Here is a 26,491-nt window from a genome sequence, read left to right as displayed (position 1 = left end):
TAGTTCATGTAATGAGGCTTTTATCACTCGCATAGTTACACATATTATTTTTTTATCTTCTGATCCCATTACAGTCCCAGAATCATATTTTGATATGTTTTAGAATATGGCATGAGGGACCAAATATATTTTTTTTCGTGATTTTTGGTGATGACATGTTTTGAGATATTCAAGGTCAAAGGTCAAGGTCACGTGATAAAATTATATTTTTATCCAAATGTAGGCTTGTTATATATCACTGGAAAGCTTGTTCAATTTCCTGTACAATAAGCTTTATTTGATCTTCCTACGCAAAATAGGGGCGGAGTTACAGCACATTTAGTACCGCTAAGCGGGCTCCAAAAAGGCAATTTATGCGAACTTTGACCTTGAATAATTTAACAATTACAAGACGCACGAAACTAAAAATTTTCATAGTTACTAAGTTCCATGCATAGTTTCAACTCCCCAAATTTCATGAAAATCGGTGGTGGTCAGGTTGGAATGACTCGTAAGTATTTCAGCTCTATTATTAAAACTCTTCTTTCTGTAAAACTTTAAAGTGTCTATTTCTTTTAGGCTAACCCTGTATATCCATCATATCTTGAACATTTTATATTTTTCCTTTTGTCATTGATTTTTACGTGTAATGTAAACACAGCAAGTTTAGATATTCATTCATTCCTTCCTTTATTTTGGACCTAACAGCTTTTAAGCCGTTGTTTGTCCATTATAATATACATAACAAATATACATAATTGCTTTACATTACAAATATCAGTCTCCCCGTATTTCACAGACATTAGATACAAAAAGAAAAACGTTTCCCTTTACAATTGTATGTTACACTTTCTTAAAAATGTTAACAGACTATAACCCATCCTAACATCCGGATTAACAAAATTTAGATTATATAAAGCTTTATACAATATATTTATCTCTGTATTACATTTCGAGCATTCCAGTATTATATGTTGCAAGTTTGCATATTCCCATCCACATTCACATGTCCTATTGTTCGTTATTCCAATTCTGAACAAGTGTTGCCTAGTACATAAATAACCTGATCTCAGTCTGTTAATTGATACAATTACATTTCTTGTACCATGGTTTGTGTTGCTTGAATTCCGGAAATGATCTGTATGATTGTTCAACTGTTACAAGTTCATTTCGACATCAATCAAACCATCGATTCAAACTTTTCTTCTTTACACTAGGGACAAGATAAGTATAGTAGCTGTAATGATAAGTCCGTAATATTTGGAAGGCAAGCTACTTTCTTTGCAAACTCATCGATCTGGTTATTGCCTGTGCTATTACTATCTGCTTTAACCCGAGAATACCCGATGATTTTTCCAGTTTTTTGTATTGTTTGAACTAACTGAATACAATTGATAACACGAGTATAAGAGAATAATTTATAAAGATTCTTCTAAGAGGATTTAAGCGCCTCTAATACACTATGCGAGTCGGTCAATAAAGTTGGGTTTTGTTCCAATCACACTGTTACCAATACAAGCTGCACAATTGTTACAAGCAGGTGTTTTACAAGCCTCACAGAATGCCCACACCGTTGCTGGGATCGTAATCACGACTAGCCCATATAATATTGTTCTTCTATTCAATGGAAGGACGAAAGTTGACCTGCAATTGGAAAATAGGAAATAGTAATTGCTCAATATAAGAGAGAAATAGACTTATTACGTAGAAGGTTCGAATTAAGAAGGGCGTCAGGGATATCCTGTCAAGTTTAGCTAGAGTGTAAGGAGTGACCGTTCAACCCAAATGCCAACCTCACTTCCACGTAGTACACCCTGGACTGCATTTTGCAGACTATCAAGGCTGTGGCGTCTGGACGTACGACCAGTATAAAGTCCTTAAACAGGTGTATTCTTTCTTTTCTTTTCTTATGGTAAGAGGCTGACCTCGTATAATGTGACGGATACAAAATAGCCTAAGTGCTGACGCACCCAGAATTTTCAATTTTATCAATCAAATATAACCAAGTATCACCGGCAGTGGAGATAAATTTTTACCCCTGACAAGGATAATTTACATCCTGTAAATAATATCGGAATTTATAGGGAATATTTTCCATTAGATTTTAGAATTCGAGCCTACCACCTCCATCGCCATTAACAACAACAACAATAATATGTATAGCGCATGTTCATACATTGACACTGATTTCTACGATGCCCCTCATAAATAAGTTAATTTATTAATTACTTTCAATTACATGTATTACTTTGTCTACAAACTAAAGAATTGCCTTACCTTGTACTATGTCTTTCCCAAGTTATCGCAAAATATTGGATGTAAGTAATATAATAAAATTTAATAAAAGTCTCAGTCTTCATGCTAAGAAAAACATTTTAGTTTAATTTACTAAGGCAGATCTTTGTTTGAAAACTTGTAAACTTCCCGTGGAATGATTCAGTGTTAATCGAATGTAGAAAATACCGTACAATCCCTTATCGCGACGTAAAGGTACATTTTGCTTAGAGGAATAAGTGATTGCACACTGGGCACAATATTTTCATTCACTTTTCTTTTACATTTTACTGTACGTGGAACTAGTTGTTTGGAGTTCCCTTCGTTGACTAGTTCAGGGTTAAAAATCCAGGAGGGGACAGGGGAGAATTCCCCCCACCAACGATCTTGACCTAAAACTTCCCTCCCCATAAAACTTTTCAGATGGGGAGAGATTTTGTTCTAACAACAAAGGTAAACAATCATTTTTGAAGTCGAATATACTTTACTGATATAATATCGAAAACACATACAAAGAACGGACAATGTCACTTAACCCAGCAATCCCCCGAACACAGAAATTTGCTCGACTTGCTTTTTCTTCTCCATTTCTCCATTTCTCATACAGCAAAGTATATAAATATATAACTAAAACTCGTAATAGCATTTGCATGTGAAATTTATATGGAAAACTATTATCTTCTTAATGTCTCTTAATTTTGCCTCTCCCCCTAGTCACGGAAATCACTATTCATAGCATTAGTAGTGTATTAAGAAGTGTATTAAAATCTTCAATTTGCAATCGAATTTTGAATGAAGGACAGTCCATATATTTTATAATTTAATTATTTAATAATTGACACATATTTAATGATATATTGAGTGTGTGTGTGTGTGTGTGTGTGTCTGTCTGCTCCTTACCCACACCAATCTGCAGTGATTTCGCAGCCTGGGAATATATTATTGAACCACGCAATGTGCAAAATAATCTGAGTAAATATGATGAATAACAATTGAAGGGTCAGAAAGAGAAACCAGGTAAGTCCATCTCTCTCTATTATCTGTTGTAAGCGAGCTAGTGGTGTCATTTCCTGCCATGTGGATGCTCTGCTGAACTTTGCATTCTTCAAAGCATATGTTATTTATTTAGTATATATTACTTCGCTTCTTGTGCCACTTTTGGCTAATTTGCGAAGATGGGGATGAGTGATGACATGATGAAATTGATGAAGGGACACTCACAAACACCCATGCCGGGAGGCGGCTTCAAAGCAAATGTTTTTCACCTTTACATATACATGACCAGTAACGTTTAACTTTTCATTTTTTTTCTGAAGAGCGTTGACTTATGGTGTGTTTTTTCCTTGCCACCCCCCCCTCCTTCCTCTGACCCATCGATTGAACATATGTATAGCGATGGACGAGGAAGACATTTTCGCTCTAATGTCAATTTTACCACCCAAGATTTATTTCAGTTTGACTCTGAATAACCGATTTTTAAAGCTTTTGCAAATATGTAGTCAGTGTTATGGTTCAAAGAAATTTTATGTCAATATATATATTAACTGCAAAATAGATCATTTCAACTATATTTTCATGTACATTGAAAAAACGGTTATTCAAAACAACAAAAAGAGGCTCCCCGAAGGTGTAGTAGTAACGTTGTCGCCTTGTAATCAAAGGGTCCCGGGTTCGATACCCGGTGGAGTCGCATAGTGGTTCGGATCCCACTTTAAACTGTAGGTCCAGTCCCTATTAGCTTTTCTGTGCATAAAGTGGACTTAGAATAACAAATCAACAACAAAAGTTACGTACCTGAAATATGTTTTGCACATGTGGACAGAAATTTTTAACCAGCTGACTGTTAATGCGAGACTCAGAAATTCCCTGAAACAGATGGGGAAAAAATAGTTTTAATTCACACACCCTAATTTGGATTCATAGTAAACTGTTATATCTCACGATTAGTTTTTCATCAGGAGAAAATATACGCCTCTACAACAGGATTGATTTTTTCCAATAGAATAATGCTGTATTGTCACATGCAGTTTATCTAAAATTAAAATATTTTAACATTTGCATGGAGGAACTAATTGCCGGCCTCAATGGCGTAGTGGTTCGAATCCCGGCATCGGCATGAGAGTGGAGGTCTTTGTGAGTGTTTCTGCATCAATTTCTTATCATCATCACTCGTCCTCGTTTTCGCGAGTAGCCAAAAGAGTCAGAAAAGCGAAGTAAAATAAAGCAAATCAGTCAATCAATGCACTAACTTAATTTATTATGAGGGACGACAAATTCTAACATGATTTTGTGTTTTGTAATTTAGCACACCAACGTATTTCACCGTAATTTCCAGAGTGTGACTCATGACAAAGCAGTTACTTGCTTGATAACTGTCACGTTGAGAGGGAAAGAAATCCACACCATACTTACCCAAAGTATAATTATTAGCGTGATCTTAAAATGTTCTGACAGTCGACATTTTACCACTTAGATCAATAGCGGTGACATTGGTGTTCATTAGTATGCAATGTTAGGGTCTGTTACGCGAGTAGAGGCGGTTATGGGTCAGACATCGAGCCCCCACTGTAACTACTACTACTAATAATAATAATAGTAATATTAATAATAATAATAATAATAATAATAATAGTTACGCCGTATCGCGTAAGAACAAAAGGATCGTCATTAACAGACTGTAAATAACATTAAAAAAATGATTCCCTGTACACTATTGTAAGCAATTATAATGATTTCAACCGATTTTAAGGATCACATTGTATTTTAATGTATTTATTATGTATATTTAATGTACTTTTTCTCTATTTTGTATTGCTGCTGTACAGTTGTTAGGTATTACCTCCTTATGCAATTTGTATTATAAATTTGTAACACATATATTTATACATGTACGTGCTGCTATACCAAGGCTCTTTAGCTGTTCTTCGGCAGGATAATATAAGTGTAAATAAAATAAAATGATAATTGTTATTAATTATTACACGACGTGAGTCTAACGTCAGATTACATACGAAGTTTTCCTTGTCTCCTTAATTGTCCGTGAATGGTTTAATGTCCAGTTTCCAGGTGTATGGATCGGTCGTCTTGGTCCCTTTGAGTGGCCACCGCGGTCTCCAGACCTGCTACCAATGAATTTTGTCCTTTGGGGTTATTTAAAGCGCAACATCCAGCATCTGAAGGAACGCATTGTGTAATGTGCAGACATGATTATGCAGGACGTTCTGCAAAAGACTCTGGAGCATTGGAAACGCCGCGTGCACAAATACATTGATTCTCAAATCCATATGTAACCTGACTTTAGACTCACCTTGTATTACTTCAGATAATATTATTACGTAATTGTGTTTTGTACCAATGACAACCTCCCGCAACATATCTTACTGCCTTGAAAAATATCTCGGTAAACACGTAATTTGATATGAAACCACTTTCGTTCCGAAACAGCAACTAAACTGCGTGGCTGAACCTAAAATGATTGTCCCTGTGACCGAGCGAAATCCTTTCTAAATGAACATCTTTCGAATATTGGACTTGTCCCTGGTCGCATGTACAGATTTCTCTACGCGACAACACTGAGACCTGCCTTTTCGTTTCCAGGTCTCAAAAAGGACAAATTATCTGGTTTAAGCAGGTCCACACCGCCAGTTCCTTTCTTATTAATCTGACTTTTCTGTAAGTGTTTCTTGGCGAGACCCTTGACTGGGGTATTTTCAGTTTAGTTCGCTATATTTCCTAAACGCACGGCCATGAAGATAGGCGGCTGGGCAGAATTGCGCTGTTGCCACGTATGGGAAAAGCAAAGCGAAATTGGGACAAAAGTCGCTGATTCCAGCGCACTGCGTGGCAACGTTTACCGGGCTGCGTTGCCTAGCCAAGCGTCAGACCGACCTCTCTCTGGGACACTTTTGAGTACCATTCGATACAGAGCTGGTGATTGTGTGAATTGAAAGTTCGTTACAGGCCCCAGAAATGGAATCCCATATGTACACGCCGAACTGCTCTCAAACCTCCAACACACGCGGTTGTGCTCCGACGTGGCAACGGCGCGAACTTCTGTTACCCGCCTAATGTCATGGCCGTGTGTTTTAGTAATCCTCTTTATGTACATTTAAATTGAATGTGAAAGTAATTCAAAATACTTCCAAATCAACCATCTCACCTAAAATATGAGAACATGTCCACGTACTTGTCAACTGTATTGCAGTAAATTGAGTATCTACTCGCATACATTTCTACATGTATATCCAATATTCGTCAGTCCACACCTAATACACATGACACGAATTTCGTTTGGATACGAATATATTGAAAATTTTCTATGTCAACAATTTTTTAAGTTTAAACACCTTCATAAATCTATATTTACCAGATCTTCTGACGTGTTAGATTAAATTTCAACCTGCCAGTTTCTCCGAAAGAGTTCGCTTCAGGTTTCCGTGTTTCGTCAGTGGCCGTTAAATTGTCGTCGGAATAATATGTAAGGAACTGAATCCCTAGGAGAATGATGGCGCCATAGCAGTAGGCTGCGTGGACCAAATACATCAGCTTCCATCCAGTTAGGTCTGAAAGTAATTCCAGTGTGAGAACATAATATGAATAAATCTTAATTTAATTCAACAAAATAGCTTATGAAAGCCAGACTATGTAAACAATTTCTTAATGGTGTGTGTCGCCAGAAATTGTTGTAGCCGGGTCATGCAGTTGACATAAAATGCAATAGAAATCATAATAAATAATTATGTCTATTTTTTCTTGTGAAAAACCTTTTATGCTATACATGAGATCCAAGATTATGCATTACAACCATTTTCTAAAAATCATACAATTAATATAATATTATGCTTAATTATATTATTTTGGTAATTACGGCCTCGGGGGTTGACCGCGTTAAGTCCTCGACAGTCGATCTCGCCACCCACGTTTTCCGTTCAGGTCGCCTGAGCATGGATGTTCTTTGTGAGTGTTCTTTCATCAATTTCACCTAATCATCACTCATCCTCATCGTCGCGACTAGCCAGTGGCAGAACTGCGACGTATACTAACGAAAATGCAAATTTAAATGCTTCTTTGTTACTAACTTGTATGTACCTTGTTACGCAATCTTTGAAACTTAGGATGCTATTTACACGAGTATCAGCAAAACATTTGACAAGATGAATCACATAATTATTATACAAAGACTACGTTCAGGGGGGGTATCGGGTCAGCCATTAGACCTGTTTACTAGTTATGTATCAAACCAAACGCAAACTGTTGTATTGAACGGTTTTTCATCTTCTGAAAGGGAGGTGTCATCCGGAGGTTCCAACTTAGGCCCGTACTTGTTCTTCTTATTTGTAAATGATGTGTCCCTAAAAATGCAAAAAGTTAAGGTCTTAATGTAAACAGATGACGTAAAGTTGTAAGTTGTACCGCCAGATTAGGTCAGTAGACGATTTGAATAACTTTTCCGAGTAGTGAAAGTGTCACGAGCCGGTATTAAATGATAAATCAGCAAACACCAGCCAAATCCTCGATGACTAGAGGTCGCCGAGACAGTCAGAAGTTAGTGGCCGAGAGAGTCGGAAGCGAGTAGCCTAAGTGGTGGCGTCAGCGCCGTATGGTCCGTTGACGGTGTGTACTTTGGGCACTGCCCAACCTTTGCACGACACACTCCACGAGTCGCAGGGGGCAATCTCATTTCTTTATTAACAAAAGAGGTTATGATTGAAATATAGAATTAAATATATGTACTAAAATGACCTTATCCACCAATAAATGAATGAACCTCGTATATTTTGCGTCTCGCCGCAAACTGTGTCTATGAGTGAAAGTCTGCGCATATTCAGATGTAAGCATATTTGTCACGTAATTTCACATTAACTTGCACTGTTTCACGGTGCAAAATTCAGTACACAAAAGTGAAGCGAAATGAAAAAATATATACCTATATACATAGATTTTGTTTTAAGAGCAACATAAATTGAGAGTATTTGAAAATAAGATCCTTAGGAAAATATTTGGACCTAAAATGGATGAGGAGACAGGTGAGTGAAGAAGGTTACATAATTTAGAACTACATAATTTGTATTCATGTCCAGATATTATTAGAATGATTAAATCAAGAAGACTTAGGTGGGAAGGCCATGTGGCACGAATGGTAGAGGAAATACGAGTTTATAGGATTCTTGTTGGGAAACCTGATGGTAAGAAACCTGTAGGAAGGCCAAGACGAACATGGAGGGATAATGTTGAGATGGACCTAAAGGAAATCAGTAGGGATGAAGAAGAGTATATATGTCTATCTCATGACAAGCACTGATGTAAACACTGTTGAAACACTTGAAAAAATATCACTGTTCACACTGAAAGAAATATAAGTTAGGTGTACACCAATTTTGAAAAAATGCACATTGAAGTTGGAGACAAAATCATGTTCATGACGAAAGTTCACCAACAAAGGAAAGTTCCTGGAATAATATTAATTTGATGCGGGTTTGTCTGCAACTCTGGATGACATCTGGATGGAATCTGGATCAATGGCTGCATCTGATTTCTACTACAAGATACATTAGTGATGACACAGCAATTCGTGATATATATCAGTCTTTAGTCAAAATAAAGTTTGGGCGTAAATTGGAGCATTGTTAATTAAGTCAGTATGTAAATAATTAGTTTTTGAATTATGCACTCTATTTTAGCAGTAACTAGTGATTAAAAGGGATGGAAGTTTCTAATATGTACTAATACTTAATGTAAATAGATGGAAATGGCAATATTGCATGATGTCATGAAAATGGCAGATGTAACAAGAAGCGGCTGGGACTCGATTTTGTATTTCTGTCCAAATCGTGTGAGTTGTGTGTCTGGAAAAAATGTGTTTCTCTGTGAGAGTTTGGTCGGTTTTTAACGATGCAGCGCTCTCAGTTCGCTTCATCGATAGCTGGGACATATCTGCACGATAATAATTTAGAAGTTAGCATGCTGTCATATATTAATTATATTGATAATATTGCTGTTTATATGTAAGAAGTTATATGAATTGAAGAAATATGAAGAGAAAAGGGGGATAAGATATTGGCCCATATATGCCCTATAAAGGCATTTTGGCGTGTTGAAGATAGTTATGAATTATTGAAAAGTCACAGAATGAGAATTTTACAGCGAATGATGCATAGCGTTTTTCCTCCGCCAACAGTGAGAACACGTAAGTTCTCTTCCCATATGCAGTAGCTATATTCAACTCGTTCGTGCTTTTTGATTACGTACACAAAATGCTAGCGAAGTAGAAGGTCGTGTTGCTACTGTATCGTCTTCAGAATTCCATCCTATTCTGTGTGAAATCACATCATAAAGTGACGTCACGGTGACAAAGGGTCGGCACAATCTTGTATGAGAAAGAAAAAAAATGTTGCGGCGAGTGCTGTTGCGTGTACGAGATATATTTAATTTTCTTCTTGTTCTGTGAGTTATTGGTGCAGAGGGAAAAAACAGAATTTATAAGAAGTCTCTCTTGGTCACTAACTTCCAACTGTCCCGGCGACCTCTCGTCACCGGGGACTTGGCTGGTGTTTGCTGATTTAGCATTTAATGCCGGCTCGTGACATGAGCAAACAAGAATAGTCCTGGATGTAGATAAGTGCAAGATTGCATATTTTAGTAATAAGAATAAAGTTGTCTCCTAGCATAGACAATAAAATAGTTCAATGAACAAACGATGTCATAGATTTAGGTGTTACTTTACATCTGACTTAACATTCAATTGTCATTATCAAACCATCATAAAAATAAGTCTGAAGCTTGTAGGTTTTATCAGGAGAAACGTTTTGTATATTTTTTCAGTCTCAACGGTAACCAGCATATATAAGTTACTATATATCAAATGCAAATGGTGAAATGGTTATGTTTTAAAAGAAACATTGAATATCAAAATATAAATTATGTAAGTTTATATAGCCTTTTTGGTTTCAATACCTTGAAAGACAGAAGAGTTTTTAATGATCTAGTTTTTACGGAAATTAGTAAGGCGAGATTGGCTATATTTTGAACTGTTAGAGAAAATAAACTTCCATGTAACACCTTTTACAGAGATGAACACAACACCTTTCTGCACGCCATTCTCAAGGCTAAACGTACTACACAAAATAAGAGTTCAGGAATCGTTTAATGAGTTATAGTGCATGATTTGGACATATTTTTCGATTCACATAATGTTATTAGTTGAAAAATTCTGTTAAACTTTATATGTTATTGGATTTGACTGTAAATGAGTTTTAGCTGTATTCATAATATGTTGTTACACTATCATAAATTTTAACATTATTTTGTTATTTACATTAACATTATTGTTATCATGTGTGTGTGTATTATTTACATTATAAATAGATAGATAGATAGATAGATAGATTGATAGATAGATAGATAGATAGATAGATAGGGGTGCGTGCGTGTGTGTGTGTGTATTATATGTGTATTACGTATATGTATTATTTTTACTTTTGTCTACCCCTGCTTGCAACCTACCTGCAACAGATGGTTTAATCACCACTCCAGCACACAGTGTACTCGGAATAAGATATGTCACCTGAAAAAAGAAAAGAAAGAAAATGAAAAATCACTCAAGGAACAGTGGTTGTATAGAAACAAATCAGAAATTTGGAATAGGCCTCATTAAATTAAGATTCTACCTTTACTCTAAACACAATCTGGCAAGTATTTTATAATTTTAATTATTTAGTCTGGGATAATTCAGTTAAGAAATAAGTTCCTTTTAAATGAAGCTAAATGAAATATGTTATTTCATATTCTTAACAGGACAGAAGTATGTTTGTAATTAAGTGTGGAACTATGGAGTGAAGGCCTTAAAAATTCGAAATCATTTTAACAATTGTAAAAGAAATTTACAAAACTATGTTATCTTTGGATTTCTGAAACGTAATAAGGTCATTCCATGTCAAACCAATAGATAAAAATTATTTTTGAACCTTAAGGATTCAGATTTTTTCGGCTCTTAGTTTTTGAGTTATTGGCTTTCAAAAAATCAAGAATCCCAAAACTTCACAACATTTTGAAATCTTTAAACAGCTGTACATCAAAAACTATATTACCTAGAAAACTCAAATTAGTGTCATTCTATTCTGCTTTTAAGGAGCTTTAATTTGCAAAACAACATTACAGCGATATTTGAATTTCGTAATTTTTAAAATACTTTTTAATATTTTTTCTGAAAATCTCAAGAACACCATTTTTAATTTTATTGAAGAAAATATATGTTTTGAAGACATCAATTGACAATTTGTGTACAAAATTTCATAATGGGATGGCAATGGGTTCCTATGAAAATCATTTTTTTCGTATTGTAATGTGTGCGAAATTTGCTAAATTATATGCTGAGTTGTTGATGTTGAAGTCTCCCTATTAGTCTATTTTATAACTTTTGGACTTCAAATAACATGAAAAAACCTAAAATTTATCACTTTTAATATCAGGAAAGCAAATTGAAAAACTTCCTCTGACCACAAAAAGACAAATAACACTTCCTTGCTCTTCTACGGTGCATTTCATTCATTCATTCCTTTCTTTGGAACCTAACAGCTTATATGCCGTTTTTGTCCATAACAATACACATCTAAAATGTACACAATTGTTTTACAATAAAATTATCAGTCCATCCCCCCCTATTTTACAGATATTAGATTTTTTTAAGAACACTTTGCCTTTTAAAATTGTATGTTACACTTCTTTAAAAATGATAACAAACTACGCGTATAACCAATTCTCACATCTGGATTAACAAATAAACTTAACAAATTTGTTGGAAACTGAACCTTTAGATTATTTAAAGTTTTATACAAGATATTTCTCTCTCTATTATATTTTGAGTATTCCAGTATTATATGTTGGGCATCTGCACTTTCCCAGCCACATTCACATTTCTTATTGTTCGTTATTTAAATTTTGGATAAATGTTGCCTAGTAAACAAACGGCCCGTTCTCAGTCTATTAATTAATACAATTACATTTCTTGTAGCACTTACATGTTGAAACCATGGTTTTTGTGTTTTGAATTCAGCAAATGCACTGTATGATTCTCCAACTGTTGTAAGTTCATTTCGACACCAATCAAACCATTCATTCAGAATTTTTTTCTTTACTCTAGGGAGAAGATCCGTATAGTATAATGATAAGTTCGTAATATTTGGAAGACGCACTGCTTTCTTTGCACATTCATCTACATGAGAATTGCCTGTAATATTGCTATGAGCTTTAACCCAAGAAAACTCAATGGTTTTTCCAGATTTTTGTATTGTTTGAACTAATTGTATACAATTTATAATATAAGGGGATAATTTGAAAAGACTCTTGTAAGAAGATTTAAGAGCCTGTAATACACTTTGCGAGTCAGTAAGTATTAAGAATTTCGTAAATTGAATTTTTGGACATATATTAAAGCTTGGTCAATTGCGTAAGATTCTGCTGTAAATATTGAACAGTCTTGTGGAAGACGAAATAATAGGTCTGTTTTATGTTGTAGATCGTACACTGCACATCCAACTCCTGACTCACTTTTAGATCCATCTGTGTATATAAAATAAAAACTTGGCCATTGAGTAAAATATTCCGATATGTGCGAATAACGAGGTAAATGAATATTATCCAGGGACTGTTGAGGATAATCTAATGAAAAAACAGGCCGTGAACGCATCTGTAGAACATCCTGGTATTCTTGACAAAACTAATTATACAATTCTATCCACATAGCAGATTTTCTGTTTATTTTTCCTGTTTCATATAAGTGTATCATATTTGTTAATACATTGTTGAAAGGATGCTCACAATATGATTTCACTTTGAGGAGCATATTTGCTGCTAACATCTTCTGTTTACATGAAATGGAACATTCACCCGCTTCCATGTATACTACTACGTTTGGAGTGCTGTTCATAACGCCTAAACATCTTCTCAAGAATTTCCTCTGTATGACATCAATGGAATTCAATTTTCCTTCTGTTAAGTTACACATTGCCAATAGAGAATAATCTATCATAGGCCGAAAATAATTCTTGTAAAATAAAAGCATAACTCGAGGATGACATCCCCACTGAGTATTTGCTATTGCTTTGAACAAATTAAACACTTTTTCTGATTTGACTTGTATTGCTTTAATTTGGTCCTTCCAAGTTAGTTTTTCATCCAAGATGACACCTAAATATTTTACTCTGGATGTAATGGGAATTTTTGTTTTTCGGGACATTGAGTGAACTATTGGAGGTGTTCTCTTTTTACTAAAAATTGTAATATTAGATTTTTCCATTGAAATAGAGAGTTTTTTTACATTGAAGCCACTTTCGCACTTCCAATATTTGTTCCTTTAAAACAGGAAAATCAGTATGAATTTGAGTCGTGGACATATAGATACAGATATCATCTGCATATTGAAGATAATTGACTGTTGGAATTAATTTCCTTTTCATCCCGATCATATATATGTTGAATAACAAAGGACTTAAAGGACTTCCTTGAGGTAACCCTTTGCAGGCTGAATGCGGTCCTCCACTTTCACTGAAAAAGTGGAAATATACAGATCTTTTACTGAGTAACTTCCATAATATCAAAACATAGTTGTGAGGTATTTTTAGCTGTTGTATTGTTTGGATTAGGATATTAATATTTACATTATCATAAGCTGCGCTTACATCTAAGAATGCAGCTAATACAATTCTGTTTCTTTTCAGTGAGTCAAAAATATACGAGGAAAGACTGATTAATCCGTCTTGGCATCTTAATCCGTTTCGAAATCCTATTTGTTCGAACTGAAATATATTTTGACTTTCTGAAAACCATTCTATTCTTTTTTGTATTAGTTTCTCAAATATCTTTCCTATAACTGACGTCAAAGCTATAGGTCTATATGATTTACCTACTTGAGGGTCCTTGCCTGTTTTTAAAATTGGAATAATCAACTGTTTGGACCAATCTTCTGGTACTTTTCCATTATTTAAGAATTTATTAAAAATTGTGCACATCGTCGTTAACGCTACATCTGGAAGGTGATTAATCATCGAATAAGTAATTCCATCCATCCCTGGAGCAGATTCTTTACTGTTGCCGATGATTTCATAGATTTCCTATTTTGAAATTGGAGTTGCAAAACCTTTCGCCGAACGTAGTTTTGATGTGTAACTACATAATTCATTTGGTGTTTCAATTACTTCGTCTGGCACTGTAGGTATGAGTTTCTGAATAAATTCAGTCTTCCAATTTGATTTCAAAGGGACTACATTTGCTGTACGAGGATTTTTGAGCGACCTAAACTTATTCCACACATATCCTAATTTCATGCTTGGGTGTAAATTTTCACAAAATAATTTCCATGATTTTCTTTTTGCTTTTATGCATAATCTCTCTGATTTGGCCATAGAGCGTCTGAATGCTATCCAGTTCTCCGAATTTGGTTGACGTGAGTATATTCTTGCTAATTCGACTCTATGTAGTTTTGCTTCAGCACACTCTTCTGTCCACCAGTATACCTTTGGGAAGTGTTGCTGACTACTTTTTATCACCCTGGAACAATTCAAGTTCATCGCAGCCGAAATGATTTTTACAAACTCCTCGTATGTAATATTATCAGGTTTTAATCCATCATCCTCTGAGAAATAAATATTTAAAAGTTTAGTATAATTAGACCAATTAGCTTTGAATACTTTCCATTTACGAATAGTTAATATTCTTTCGTTTGTTGCATGGCAATAAGCCAGATAAAAATAACATGGATAATGATCGCTTCTTCTCAAGTCCACATCGGCCTCCCATGTAAAGTCTGCACAATACTTTCTGAAATTAATGTTAAGTCTATAGACGACGGATTACTTCCATTTCTAGGCATATGAGTAGGTGAACCATCATTTATTATCGTTAACTGTTCCGCCTCCACCCATTCAACAAGAGTTAGACCCAACTTATCTGCTGCCTGTCGACCCCACAATGGGTGGTGGCAATTGAAATCTCCAGTTATGATTAATGGAGTCTTGAATGAACTAATCATAGACATTAAATGTTTCACTGCATTTTTTGCGATCTATAGGAAGATGGTATATAGATCGAGATAACGGTAAATATTTTATTCAAAATTTGCACTTGTATTCCCAGTACTTCCACCCGATATTCTCGAAGAATCACTAAATTGGGATTAAATGATATGAGTTGGAATGCCCGACTTTCGTGTACAAATATACCCACTCCTTTTCCGCTTTTTTGATTAATTACTGCGTGATAATTTTTTATTTCCATTAAAACTCTTCCATCCCCCCATACTTCACACACATATAATGAGAGGATGATGCACTTCTATCAGTTTCATGAGTTCAAGTTTTCTTGAAGGTAACGAGCATAAATTCCATTGCAGAAACAAAAATATATTTTGCATGTGATAACTTACTGATTATTATATTTAATGTTGAGCATCTTCATATAATTCAAGCTCTTTAATAAGTTTCAATAACTGTGAAGTAATATTTGCACAAGCGACTAGAATATTTTTAATTCTCTGAAGATTATCATCCACAGTTATGTTCGACGTTAGTTTTGCCATAACTTGTAACAAACTAATCATTATTTGCTTTTGAGAGTCATATTGTGGGATGCTAGTCCGTAATTTTCGTTTTTCCGTTGTTGTCACTGACGTTGAACTGCTTTGGGAATTTAGTAAAATATAATCTGGTCTTTCTTGTTCGTTTTGGGTTTGAGGATTGTCACACGACTTTAGATTTTGCATACTTTTATTTTTCATAACTTCTTTACTCTTAAATATATTCCCAAGTCTTCGATCAGCATAACTATTGTTCATGTTGTAAAGATGAGGTTGAGAAGATTTTTACGAATATAAGTTTCTTGATGTCCCTGATTCCTCATCTCCTAGAGTGGCCAGCACCTCATATCTGTTACCTGTTGTAATTGCTGAACTTTGAGCTTGTACAAAGGAAGACTCTGCTTTAGTTGTTTTTAACTCTGGGAAATCTTGTAGTATGTTTGCATAAGAATAATCGTCTCTTTCGGTCATAAATGAACTACTAGAACTAACTTTTCTCTTTGCTTCTTGATATGAACAGCCCTCATATGCTATCACCTTCTGAATTTCTCTTTCCTCTTCCCACTTACTGCTCGACCTCTCAGTTGCAAGATGATTTCCTGAGCAATTTATGCATTTAGGTACTGCAGCACATATATCATCATGTTCATAATCACCGCACCTTGAACATATCGCTTTGGACTTACAAACATCCTTTGTGTGAGAGAAACGGAAACAATTCCTGCACTGCATCACAGATTTTATTTTAGGTTGTACCTGAAATATGTTACTGAGTAGCTTTACATGCGAGGGCAACCTTTGTGATTGAAACGTTACGCTGATCAATTTGGTCGGTTTGAACCCGAATTCCCCATTTTCTTGATAAATCTTCTTCTTCATTCTATCCATTTTGATTATTGGAATATTTCTCTCAGCCTCTGCTTCATCTTGTAGTTCTTCTAAATTTATACGTAACGGTAACCCATATATTAGTACCATTCTGTGTAAAAGACTCTTCGGGATTTTGACATTTACCTTATATTTCTTCTGAAACTCTTTGTTCAAGTAAAAGTTATTTGCATCATTGGGTGTTAAAAAGTAAACCTTTGCACGATTAGGACCCGATGCCTTAACAAAATTCACCCTAATTCTAGCTTCTCTTAAGTGACTACCTAACATAATAGCACTAAAGCTACCAACATTGTGTTCCACGCCTTCAACAAGAACAATATATGGGCCATCGTGCCCAGGATAGAATAAGTCATTTTTATTCACATTATCCTTTGATTGCATTGTACGCTCTAATACGTTTGCTTTGAAAATTTTTGGAGCATTTATATAGATTCCTCCTTTCCACTAACTCTTGGTCGATTTCGTTTTGTGTTCTGACTTTTTGGTTGCTTAGCAACCAATTCAACATCCATATTTTCTCCGTCTTTATTTGAAGACGTATCCTTTTTTACTTCCACTACTTCATTCATCTCTATTTAGACGTCCTCTCTGCATTGATTAATAATTTCCTCGTTAGACATTTTCCCTCACTTGAATGAAATTTGTTGAATTTCTTACAAGCAGGAAACTTTATCTGGATGGCACAGAGCCTTCCATGCTATCTAGATTTTAACACTGATTTATCTTCTAAATCACAAGATTATTTAATATTAACTTACGTTTCAATAAATGTACTGTCTTGTAATAACACAGAACACTTTTACAATAAAAACGATGATTAAATCCACAATTTAAGCTTGAATTTGTCTGTAACTATATATATTACGCAACTAGTTAATATTTCACCACAGACTATTCCCTTCTACGGTGCAAGTCAACCAATCGTTGGAGAGCCATGTTGTACGTACGAGCTACTGCGCAGGCGCATACTGCTCCATCGTCACGACATCTTTGTGGCGTGTTACTAAGGAACCATTTTGAGTCCCGAAATACAAATTTTCGTTGTGCATAAATCTCCATGAAGTTTAGAATACAAATTCCTGTTATTTTATGACTTCCCTTCGTACATTTCCAAAAATTATAAAATATGAAGACTTCAACATCAACAACTCAGCATATAGTTGTACGAAGTTTTAACATGGAAGTCAACAAATTTAGCAAATTTCGCACACATTACAACATAAAAAAATTGATTTCCATAGGAACCCATTACCATCCCATTATAAAACTGTGTACACAAATTGTCAATTGATGTCATATATTTTTTAAATAAAATTAAGAATGGTGTTTTTGAGATTTTCAGAAAAAAAAATTAAAAGTTTTAAAAAATTACAACATTCAAATACCACAGTGATGTATTTTAAATTAAAGCTTTTTAAAAGCAGAAGAAAATGACAACAATTTGAGCTTTCTAGGTCAAATATTTTTTTCATGTACAGCTGTTATAGATTTCAAAATGTCGTGAAATTTAGGGATTTTTGCTTGTTTCAAAGTCAATAACTGAAAAACTAAGAGCCGAAAATCTGAAATTTGGTACTTTCCGTCAACTTTACTGATAGTATCACTGCACCAAAAGTTATTTATTTCTGAAATGTCAAAGTTCAGACCCCGGTTGAATTGACATGGAATGATCCAATACATAGAAGATCGAAGAAGCGTAAGAACCTAGTGCATTGGTTCAGAGTAAATTACAAGATTGTGGATATATCGCTCCCATTTGCCTAACATTCCTTCGTGGAGAAATGTCAGATAACTGAAAATATATCAAGAAATTAATGCTTAAACAAATACATTCCTCAGCAAGCTACAACTTCGAAAGTTATTTTTACCCATAATTTAGAAAACTGGTCCTTAAATATGGATGTAATTTTTAATTTCTTGCGTTCATTAAGTTGAAGTGAAGAGATAACAAGAGATGCTACACCCACCCCCTCAGCCAGGCAAATTTACGTAAAGAATCTCCCCCCACTTGATTCATTTCCTCCGTGTCACATAAGCATGAATTTGGTTTGGTTTTTAAGTCCACTCTATGCGTAGGAAGGCTAATCGGGACTGGACCTACAGTTTAAAGTGGGATACGTGCCACTTGTGCCTCCACCGCGTATTGACCCCTTGATTTCAAGGCATGTTATATAAGCATCCACCCACCTATTCCCACGTTCCCATTAAACATCTTCATCCACCGAACGATTTTCCCTCCAAGCGTTGCTGCTCCTCCCTCTCTTTAATAAAATACTCATAAAATAATCAATTAATTTTAGCTCTAGGATACATAAAACTAAGTCAACACTAAGTTATAAAAATTTCGAAGTACAATACTTACGAAATATATACAAGAACTTTTAGCCTGTAAGAAAAATTATATATTTTTAAAATCAATGAGAAAATTATTTACACGTTTCGGTACAACATATCGAATCATTTTGGTAAAACAGTGGTAAAACTTACAAAATATCTCTTTGTTCATAGAAATAATCATTAGAAGATAGATGTGCGAAATAACACTTTTCAAATATTTTTTTTGAGAACTGCCATGCCTTCGAAATCACTATTGAATGTCAAAGTCAGTTTAATACATTAGAAAAAGTTTATTAATTCACCATCTTTAAGTCTATTTGATCCTAATGCTCGAATAGTATTGCATTTGTAATCGATGCAATTGAGTATTGAGTTTGTTTTGTTTTACTGAATAAATCAAACAATGAATATAGATTGGTTGGATTTTGTTCAATAATTTTAATTAAGATGAAAAATTATCCGCATCACGAAAAAGAGATTTATAGCAATGGTGCAAGGGCTGAATTATTTTCAATTTGATAGGAGCCAATTGATGAAAGCAAATAAATCCATTTCACCGTTAGCCTCGCATCGTATCAAAAGAAGAAACAAACTAGCTAATTATAATTATTCAATGATACACCAATCACAGATGCATAATATTCAATTAGATAAACATTATCACCTTCGTCAGTACGAAGTGAGGATACTAATTAGAACTCATTATGATCATTCAATTGTACAGTCAGCTTCAAGGATAACAGTAGGCAAATCGTCCATCGCTATTTTCGCTCTTCTTCCTTCCTTCCTTCCTTCCTTCTGTGTGCTTTTAGGGAATAGTACTTGTGGTGGAGCAGGAGTTTCTTCTGCTTATTGATGCTTTTTGTTTCAATTATTGAAGCCCACGTGAAGAAAAGCAGAATTAATGCTAAAAAAACTGTCAGATTTATCGGAAAGGGCAGGGGTGGGGTATACGTGCTAATCCCTAAAGAGATGATTAAACTATGTTTATATCTACAAAAATCTGCACAGTACATTTCCAGTGTTAGATCTCTTACATGTTTACAGCATATTCCATGACCTTCCCAAGAAAAAATCTATATGCGCCTATGGTAATTTTTAAGTTTTAGAAATGAAGTTACTAACATATTGCACTCACATTTTTATTGGCAGCATTACATAAGCTGCCATGTTAAGTTACTAGAAATATATTCCAAGTAAAGAGCTACTTCAAAATCAATCAAACATTCTTCCAATATCAAATTATTCACCGATTCATAGAAAGACACGACATGCATTTGATCATTTATTTCAAATTTCATTATCACCATTATCCATACCGAAAGGTTTACATAATGTGGTGATAGGCATATGAACCAACATTGGCAAATAGTAAAAACAACCCATGGCACTATGGTAGTGTTTTCACTTTAGAGTTTGGAATCGTTCAACCAATATGGCAGTTCCAGATTTCCTTGATGCAATGAATTCCATTACGGTTACGTCTATTTCCACTTACCTGTAACAAAGCAAAACTGATGAAAACAAAGCACATTGTTAAATTTGCCAACCTCCAAGAAAGAAAATCCAATCTGCCTTGAATAAATTTCATGCGCAACCTAAAAAAAAAAGACGTTATTTTTAAACTGGATTTGGCAACAACATCTAACACAATATAAGTTGGTGCAAATTAAATCGAATATAATACTTAGTTACTGTAGAAGGGAATTCAGAACTCCATTAATTAATTTATGCATTTAAAAAAAATCGAAATCAGCATCATGCGAATTAACGAAGCAGGTACCAGGGATCCCCTCTTCAAAACAATACCCAGGTAGCTCTGGAAATACAGATGAATATTCATCCTTGTGTGGGGTGATTATATACCCGCACAACAACACATATGATAGTTTCATCATATTTCAAAATGTAAATTTATTTTCGACTTGTCACCTAGTTAATTTTCCGTATATATTAAAAGTATTGTTATGTCATTGTTCTCTGAACTACTATAATTATTTTCTACATTTATTTAATAATATTTTGTCTGTTCCGATATGTACAGGGGTGTACAGATTAATAGATGCACTGCTTAGAGAAGGGTAATTCGTTCTGAGTTTGCAGCACTGAACCGTCATGCATTGCGACGTGCATTTGTTATTACCATATTTGCCCATTGCATGTTGTGACTGAATCAGTGCAGTACGTAATTTCGTGGGCAACGGCGCCAAGGTAAAGCTATAAAATGGGAGACTTATCGGATTTCCAAAGAGGGCAGATTGTTGGAGCGCGTTTAGGTGTTAGCTGATGCATCGGTAACAAAGACTGCCACTTCATTTGGTGTAGCAAGGGCAACAGGGTCGAAAATTATGGCGGCAAACAAAAATAATGGCAAGACAACATCAACGAAGAGAAATAGTGTACGAAAGCCAACCCTTAGGTGACAGGAATATCGATCAACTTGTATCCCAGCGCAGCAACGACAGCGACGTTCTAATAGTTACGGGTGCCGAGGTCAATATTGTCCCAGAACCCCATATCCTCTCGGTGGTACTGGGATATCATCCCCCGGCTAGCAAAATTTTCGCAAAGCATCCCCTCAGTTGTCTCACTGTCACCATGTAAAACCATAGGAGCATTCCCCCCAGCTAATTTCCAAGGTTCGACCAAATATTTGCCTACTAACATTTTCCACTTCAAGCGGTGTGTAGCACTACTATAGATGGACCACAAGGAAAAGAATCTTCGGTCCAAAGCATTCGCGCATCTTCCCTACCGTTCTCGGGGCTCGGGGCAGTGTTCCCAAGTCAGATTTGTAAAGATTGGCGGATTGTTCCCTGGGAAACCAGAAGTTCTGCTAAGAATACTAATGATCTAATAGAAGAGGGTGAATGACGTTCTCCGGGAGTGGGGTTATGGCCTCTTATCTTGGACGCCCGCGGAGTTTTTCCAGTTAGGGGAAACAAGGTATTTTTTTCCATCGGGGTGAACGAGGAATATTACCCCGTAATGGTGTTGGCCCCCTCAAAAAACACCACTTCTTGAGTTTGAAATAATCACGTTCCTGCATCCCCATTACAATAATTTATGTAAATTAATGTCACTGAAATCAAATATGTCTGAAATAATATATACTTTTAGGTTAACATTCATTTATCGGGAAGGTGGAGGGGGGGGGTTGTGGCGACCAGTCTTGCATCCCCTTCCGGCCGTCTATCTCCCCATATAATTTTATGGAAAATTAATATTTTCAAACCGATGAATTTTCCAAGCAACTACGGGAAATGAGGTGCATTATTTCCTTTGTGATTTAACTATCCCGCTTCATTCTCAGCAAATTTCTTGTTATTAACAATGAAACATATTTGTGAATTATGCAGTACGCCTTCCACAATAATAGAAGGTAACAATGGTTATGCCGGGGTGTCACCTCCCTCCCCTTCTGCTAGAAAAAATATGTACTGTATAAAATATATTGCCCACGCTATGAAGTCAGAGGTTCTACCTAGTAAGGCATGGATATGTCATTGTGTTTGTGCCGCTTCATCAGTTCCTCATTTATTCTTATCGTCGTACTTACCCGTAGAGGTAAAAAAGCGATGTAAAATAACAACAAAAAATAGATTTTCGGGTAGGATAAAACACTACCATCTAAAAGTAGTAATTTAATAATAGAAATAAAATAATAATAATTATTATTATGTCCTAGCACAATTGAGTAGCATTTGGCATAATTTCGCAGTCCAAGCAGCACTTTTCATGGCTGAGTGGAGTTCCACTTTATCTCTCCCCTCCATGCCCAAGTAAGATGAGCAAGAAACACGTTTTTTTAGAAGGGCTCTTGGAGGTTCCATGGCAAGAGTTTATAAAGGAAATCTTCGGAGAAATCAATAGGCCTGGCAACCCTGACTCGGACCGTGCTGAAGGCTCCTCCCACACCCGCGAGCGCAATACGGTTCTGCGCCAGTTCTTTTCCTCGGGGTTCCACTATACCCACTCCCTCTCTGCAAGTCACTGAACACCTTATATAAAATAGAAAAACTTACGTGCAAATATTCGGTTTCCCATACATTCTCTTGCGTGATATGAGCTTCCTGTGGCAAAATGGTCAAGCCATGTGTTTTCTTGCCACAGAAAGCTCTCGAAGCATGTGCTCGGAGCAAAAGGCCATTAATTAAAATGTAATAGACAGCAAACGGCAATAATCGAGTTTGTTTATCCCTGTTGCCATGGCAATTAATGACGGGATCGTCATTCTTAACACACGAAATTCCAACTTCATTTACACTTATCGTTAAATCTAATTATTGGAGTTCAATTTGTCACTTTATGTAACAAGCTAGCGTGTCTAGAAGAACGCATCTACCTCCAAGGGGGCAAGAAGGGGACGAACGGGTCGATCGCACCAACAATTGTGCAGAAGACTATAGGTGAGTTTCATGTGACGTCAGAATTCGCACCGTCTCCAGTTTCGCGGCCAAAAGTTTGTCGTCTGCAAGGAAATACCCACCACGTAGCGTTCATTACATCTACGCCAACTGTGCCTTTGATGTTAGCATTGTGTAAAATGTCGGTGACATTGCATATATAATTAATCACAATTCTGTGCCATCCGAAAACAACGATAATTTTTCTTATGTCCAAACTCTTTGCGCAGTCGATAGAAAGAGATATGAAGAAAAATAAAGTTATTTTGCGTTGTAGATCCGCATGATCTGGACGATAACGAAATTAAAAGGGTTGTAAGCCTTTGGCCAACTGCAGTTCACGTGTGTTTATTTACTTGACCCAGCTACCTGGAATCAATTTGTTTGCGTATTTATTAGTGATTTGGACTCTGCTCGTAATATTAACATCCAGTACAGTTAACTGTAAATTCCAAGGCTCTGCCATTATTGTCACTCTTTCCTTCGAACGTTTGCTCAAGCGCTGTAATTTAAAATGTTGAGTTGTGGGATCGAGCAGCCATGATGGAGGCTTGTAAAGGTAAGGTATTTAAGCGGGCGGGCGGGAGGGAGATTTCACGCTTGTTTTCGATGGTATACAGTGTGCAGTATTCGGTTGCTTAAAAAGAAACATACGGCCTCCCGATGGCGTAGTGGTAACGTCGTCACCTTGTAATCAAGGGGTCCCGGGTTCGATACCCGGTAGAGGCACATGGCACAGTGGTTCGGATCCCATTTTAAACTGTAGGTCCAGTCCCGATTAGCCTTCCTGGGCATAAAGTGGACTGAAAACAACAAATCAATCAATCATACATAAACATACGTATGAATTTTCAGAGAAAGAACAGATGGTGCACTTCACGGCACGGAATGTGAAAGGACTCAATTGTTGATCAGAAGACGCCGTCTCTAGATGGGGAAAATAAATCATGTCAGCCAACATTAATGAACAATGCTAGAGTGTGGAGTTAACATTTTCTCTCATATAAGCTCATATATCCCCTTTATATTTTACTTTTGGTATAAATGAATCGAACTGGTGTCTTTAATCATACTTGCAAGTAGTGTTTCCTTGTTTATTTGGCAGAGAGGTGCTGATACTTTCGATAAGTTTAGCGTTAAAAATGATAACTTGCTAAGTTAAATTCATCTTGATAATTGTACGTTGTACTTGTTTTTTTTATATATATATTTCGTTTCTTAACACAAACTGTTATTAATTGTTTACCGATCCATGAGTAAAGGTGCCGTTATTTTTTTTAGTAGGGTATGTTGTACCGTTGCGTACTATCAGATTAACGACAAGTCAAATTATCCGAAATTGATTTGTATTATTTTTCTTCGCTTTTCTGCCCCATTTGGCTAATAGCGAAGACGAGGATGAATGATGATATGATGAAATTGATGAAGAGACACTTCCAATGAACACCCATGTATTGGCCGGGATTCGGGACCCCTGACAACGTAGCGCGCTGTATGTGTAGGCCACCATATCCCAAATTATTAAAACAAGGAGTCAAATTACTGTTTTCGAGTTAACTCAACATTTTAAATTACAGCGCTTGAGCAAACGCTCGAAGGAAAGAGTGACAATAATGGCAGAGCCTTGGAATTTACAGTTAACTGTACTGGATGTTAATATTACGAGCAGAGTCCAAATCACTAATAAATACGCAAACAAATTGATTCCAGGTAGCTGGGTCAAGTAAATAAACACACGTGAACTGCAGTTGGCCAAAGGCTTACAACCCTTTTAATTTCGTTATCGTCCAGATCATGCGGATCTACAACGCAAAAGAACTTTATTTTTCTTCATATCTCTTTCTATCGACTGCGCAAAGAGTTTGGACATAAGAAAAATTATCGTTGTTTTCGGATGGCACAGAATTGTGATTAATTATATATGCAATGTCACCGACATTTTACACAATGCTAACATCAAAGGCACAGTTGGCGTAGATGTAATGAACGCTACGTGGTGGGTATTTCCTTACAGACGACAAACTATTGGCCGCGAACATGGCGGCGGAGCGAATTCTGACGTCACATGAAACCCACCTATTCAATCCTTGCTTTTCTATGGATCGGAAGGGCGCACTCAACAAAACACTGTACCAGCGTACTCTGTGAAGTCAGGAAAGGAAAGACATTTTTTTAAAAAAAATATTATTATTTTTTTATCCATCATAAGTTGAGTTCGCCCTTCAGCCTCAGCCTCAGCCTCAGGCTGAACCTCGCCCACGTAAATAAAGAATTTGAATTTGAATTTGAATTTGAACTCCTGAAATGTTCCAATGCTTCGCTTAAGCAGCGTTTGCCATGGTCTCTTGTGTAGACTGTCGTGCAGACTGCGACCGGCCGGCCACTAATACTTTCGAAATGTGCTCCCTCTGTCACTGTTCCCAGCACATGCGTAAAGCAAACCCGATTGTCTTTTCTGGAACTTCTTTCGTACAACCTGAGCGCATGTTACGATAAGCAGCCATGCGCTAGAATGTAGTGCTGCAATCCTGTTCTATTTGAGACGACGAGATGGGGGAACCCCCGGAATACGCCCCCATCCACCCGCATATATTCGAGGGTATGCGCTTATGTTCTGGTAACTAAAAACACCAGGTCGTCTTTTTCACGGAATATCGGTACTCCCGTTTTCGTTTCCTCGAGATTTTATTTGGTTCAAAGCATACATATAGATGCATTCTTGAAAGTTACAATGTAATCCAGAGGATTAAGTACCGAGGTTGTAAATGTGTGAAGAGAGAGTGAAGATTATTTGATCAAAGGTAATGAAGGCAGGGAGAAGAAGTTAATCAAGTGAGAGGGTTGATAGTTTGGACATTTGCTTAAGTATGAAGTGAGAAAGTATTGTCATATATAAGGGGGGATATAAATGTTGTGTGAGTGTCTTGAGGTAGGGAGGATGGTTTGTTGAGAGAGCGTCATTATTGACTATTCTAGAAGCTCCAGGACAGGTTAATCCTGGGATTCGTCAGGATACAAGGTTATGAAAGATGAACGT

The 26,491-nt window shown here is 36.1% G+C and overlaps 1 protein-coding gene across 2 annotated transcripts; it reads right to left on the bottom strand.

Annotated features, from left to right (window-relative positions):
* Positions 1-706: 706 nt before the first annotated feature.
* Positions 707-20,640, bottom strand: LOC146004759 (uncharacterized). Of its 2 annotated transcripts, XM_083143736.1 has the most exons (6): positions 20,547-20,640; positions 19,074-19,097; positions 10,756-10,816; positions 6,620-6,815; positions 4,048-4,119; positions 707-1,623 (listed from the first exon to the last, which is right to left on the bottom strand). In XM_083143736.1, the coding sequence occupies exons 1-6, from the start codon at positions 20,637-20,639 to the stop codon at positions 1,440-1,442; spliced, it is 630 nt and encodes a 209-aa protein (XP_082999862.1). In that variant the 5' UTR covers position 20,640; the 3' UTR covers positions 707-1,439. The 2 variants fall into 2 exon arrangements, with proteins under 2 accessions (XP_082999862.1, XP_082999863.1); XM_083143737.1 differs by lacking the exon at positions 4,048-4,119.
* Between the last annotated feature and the right edge of the window lie 5,851 nt (positions 20,641-26,491).

Source organism: Lepisma saccharinum, chromosome 22 (assembly GCF_977018435.1).
Source record: "Lepisma saccharinum chromosome 22, izLepSacc3.1, whole genome shotgun sequence".
Lineage (NCBI taxonomy): Eukaryota > Metazoa > Arthropoda > Insecta > Zygentoma > Lepismatidae > Lepisma > Lepisma saccharinum.
The sequence above is the reverse complement of the archived record's forward strand: the minus strand, read 5'-3'. Positions and strand labels throughout refer to the sequence as shown.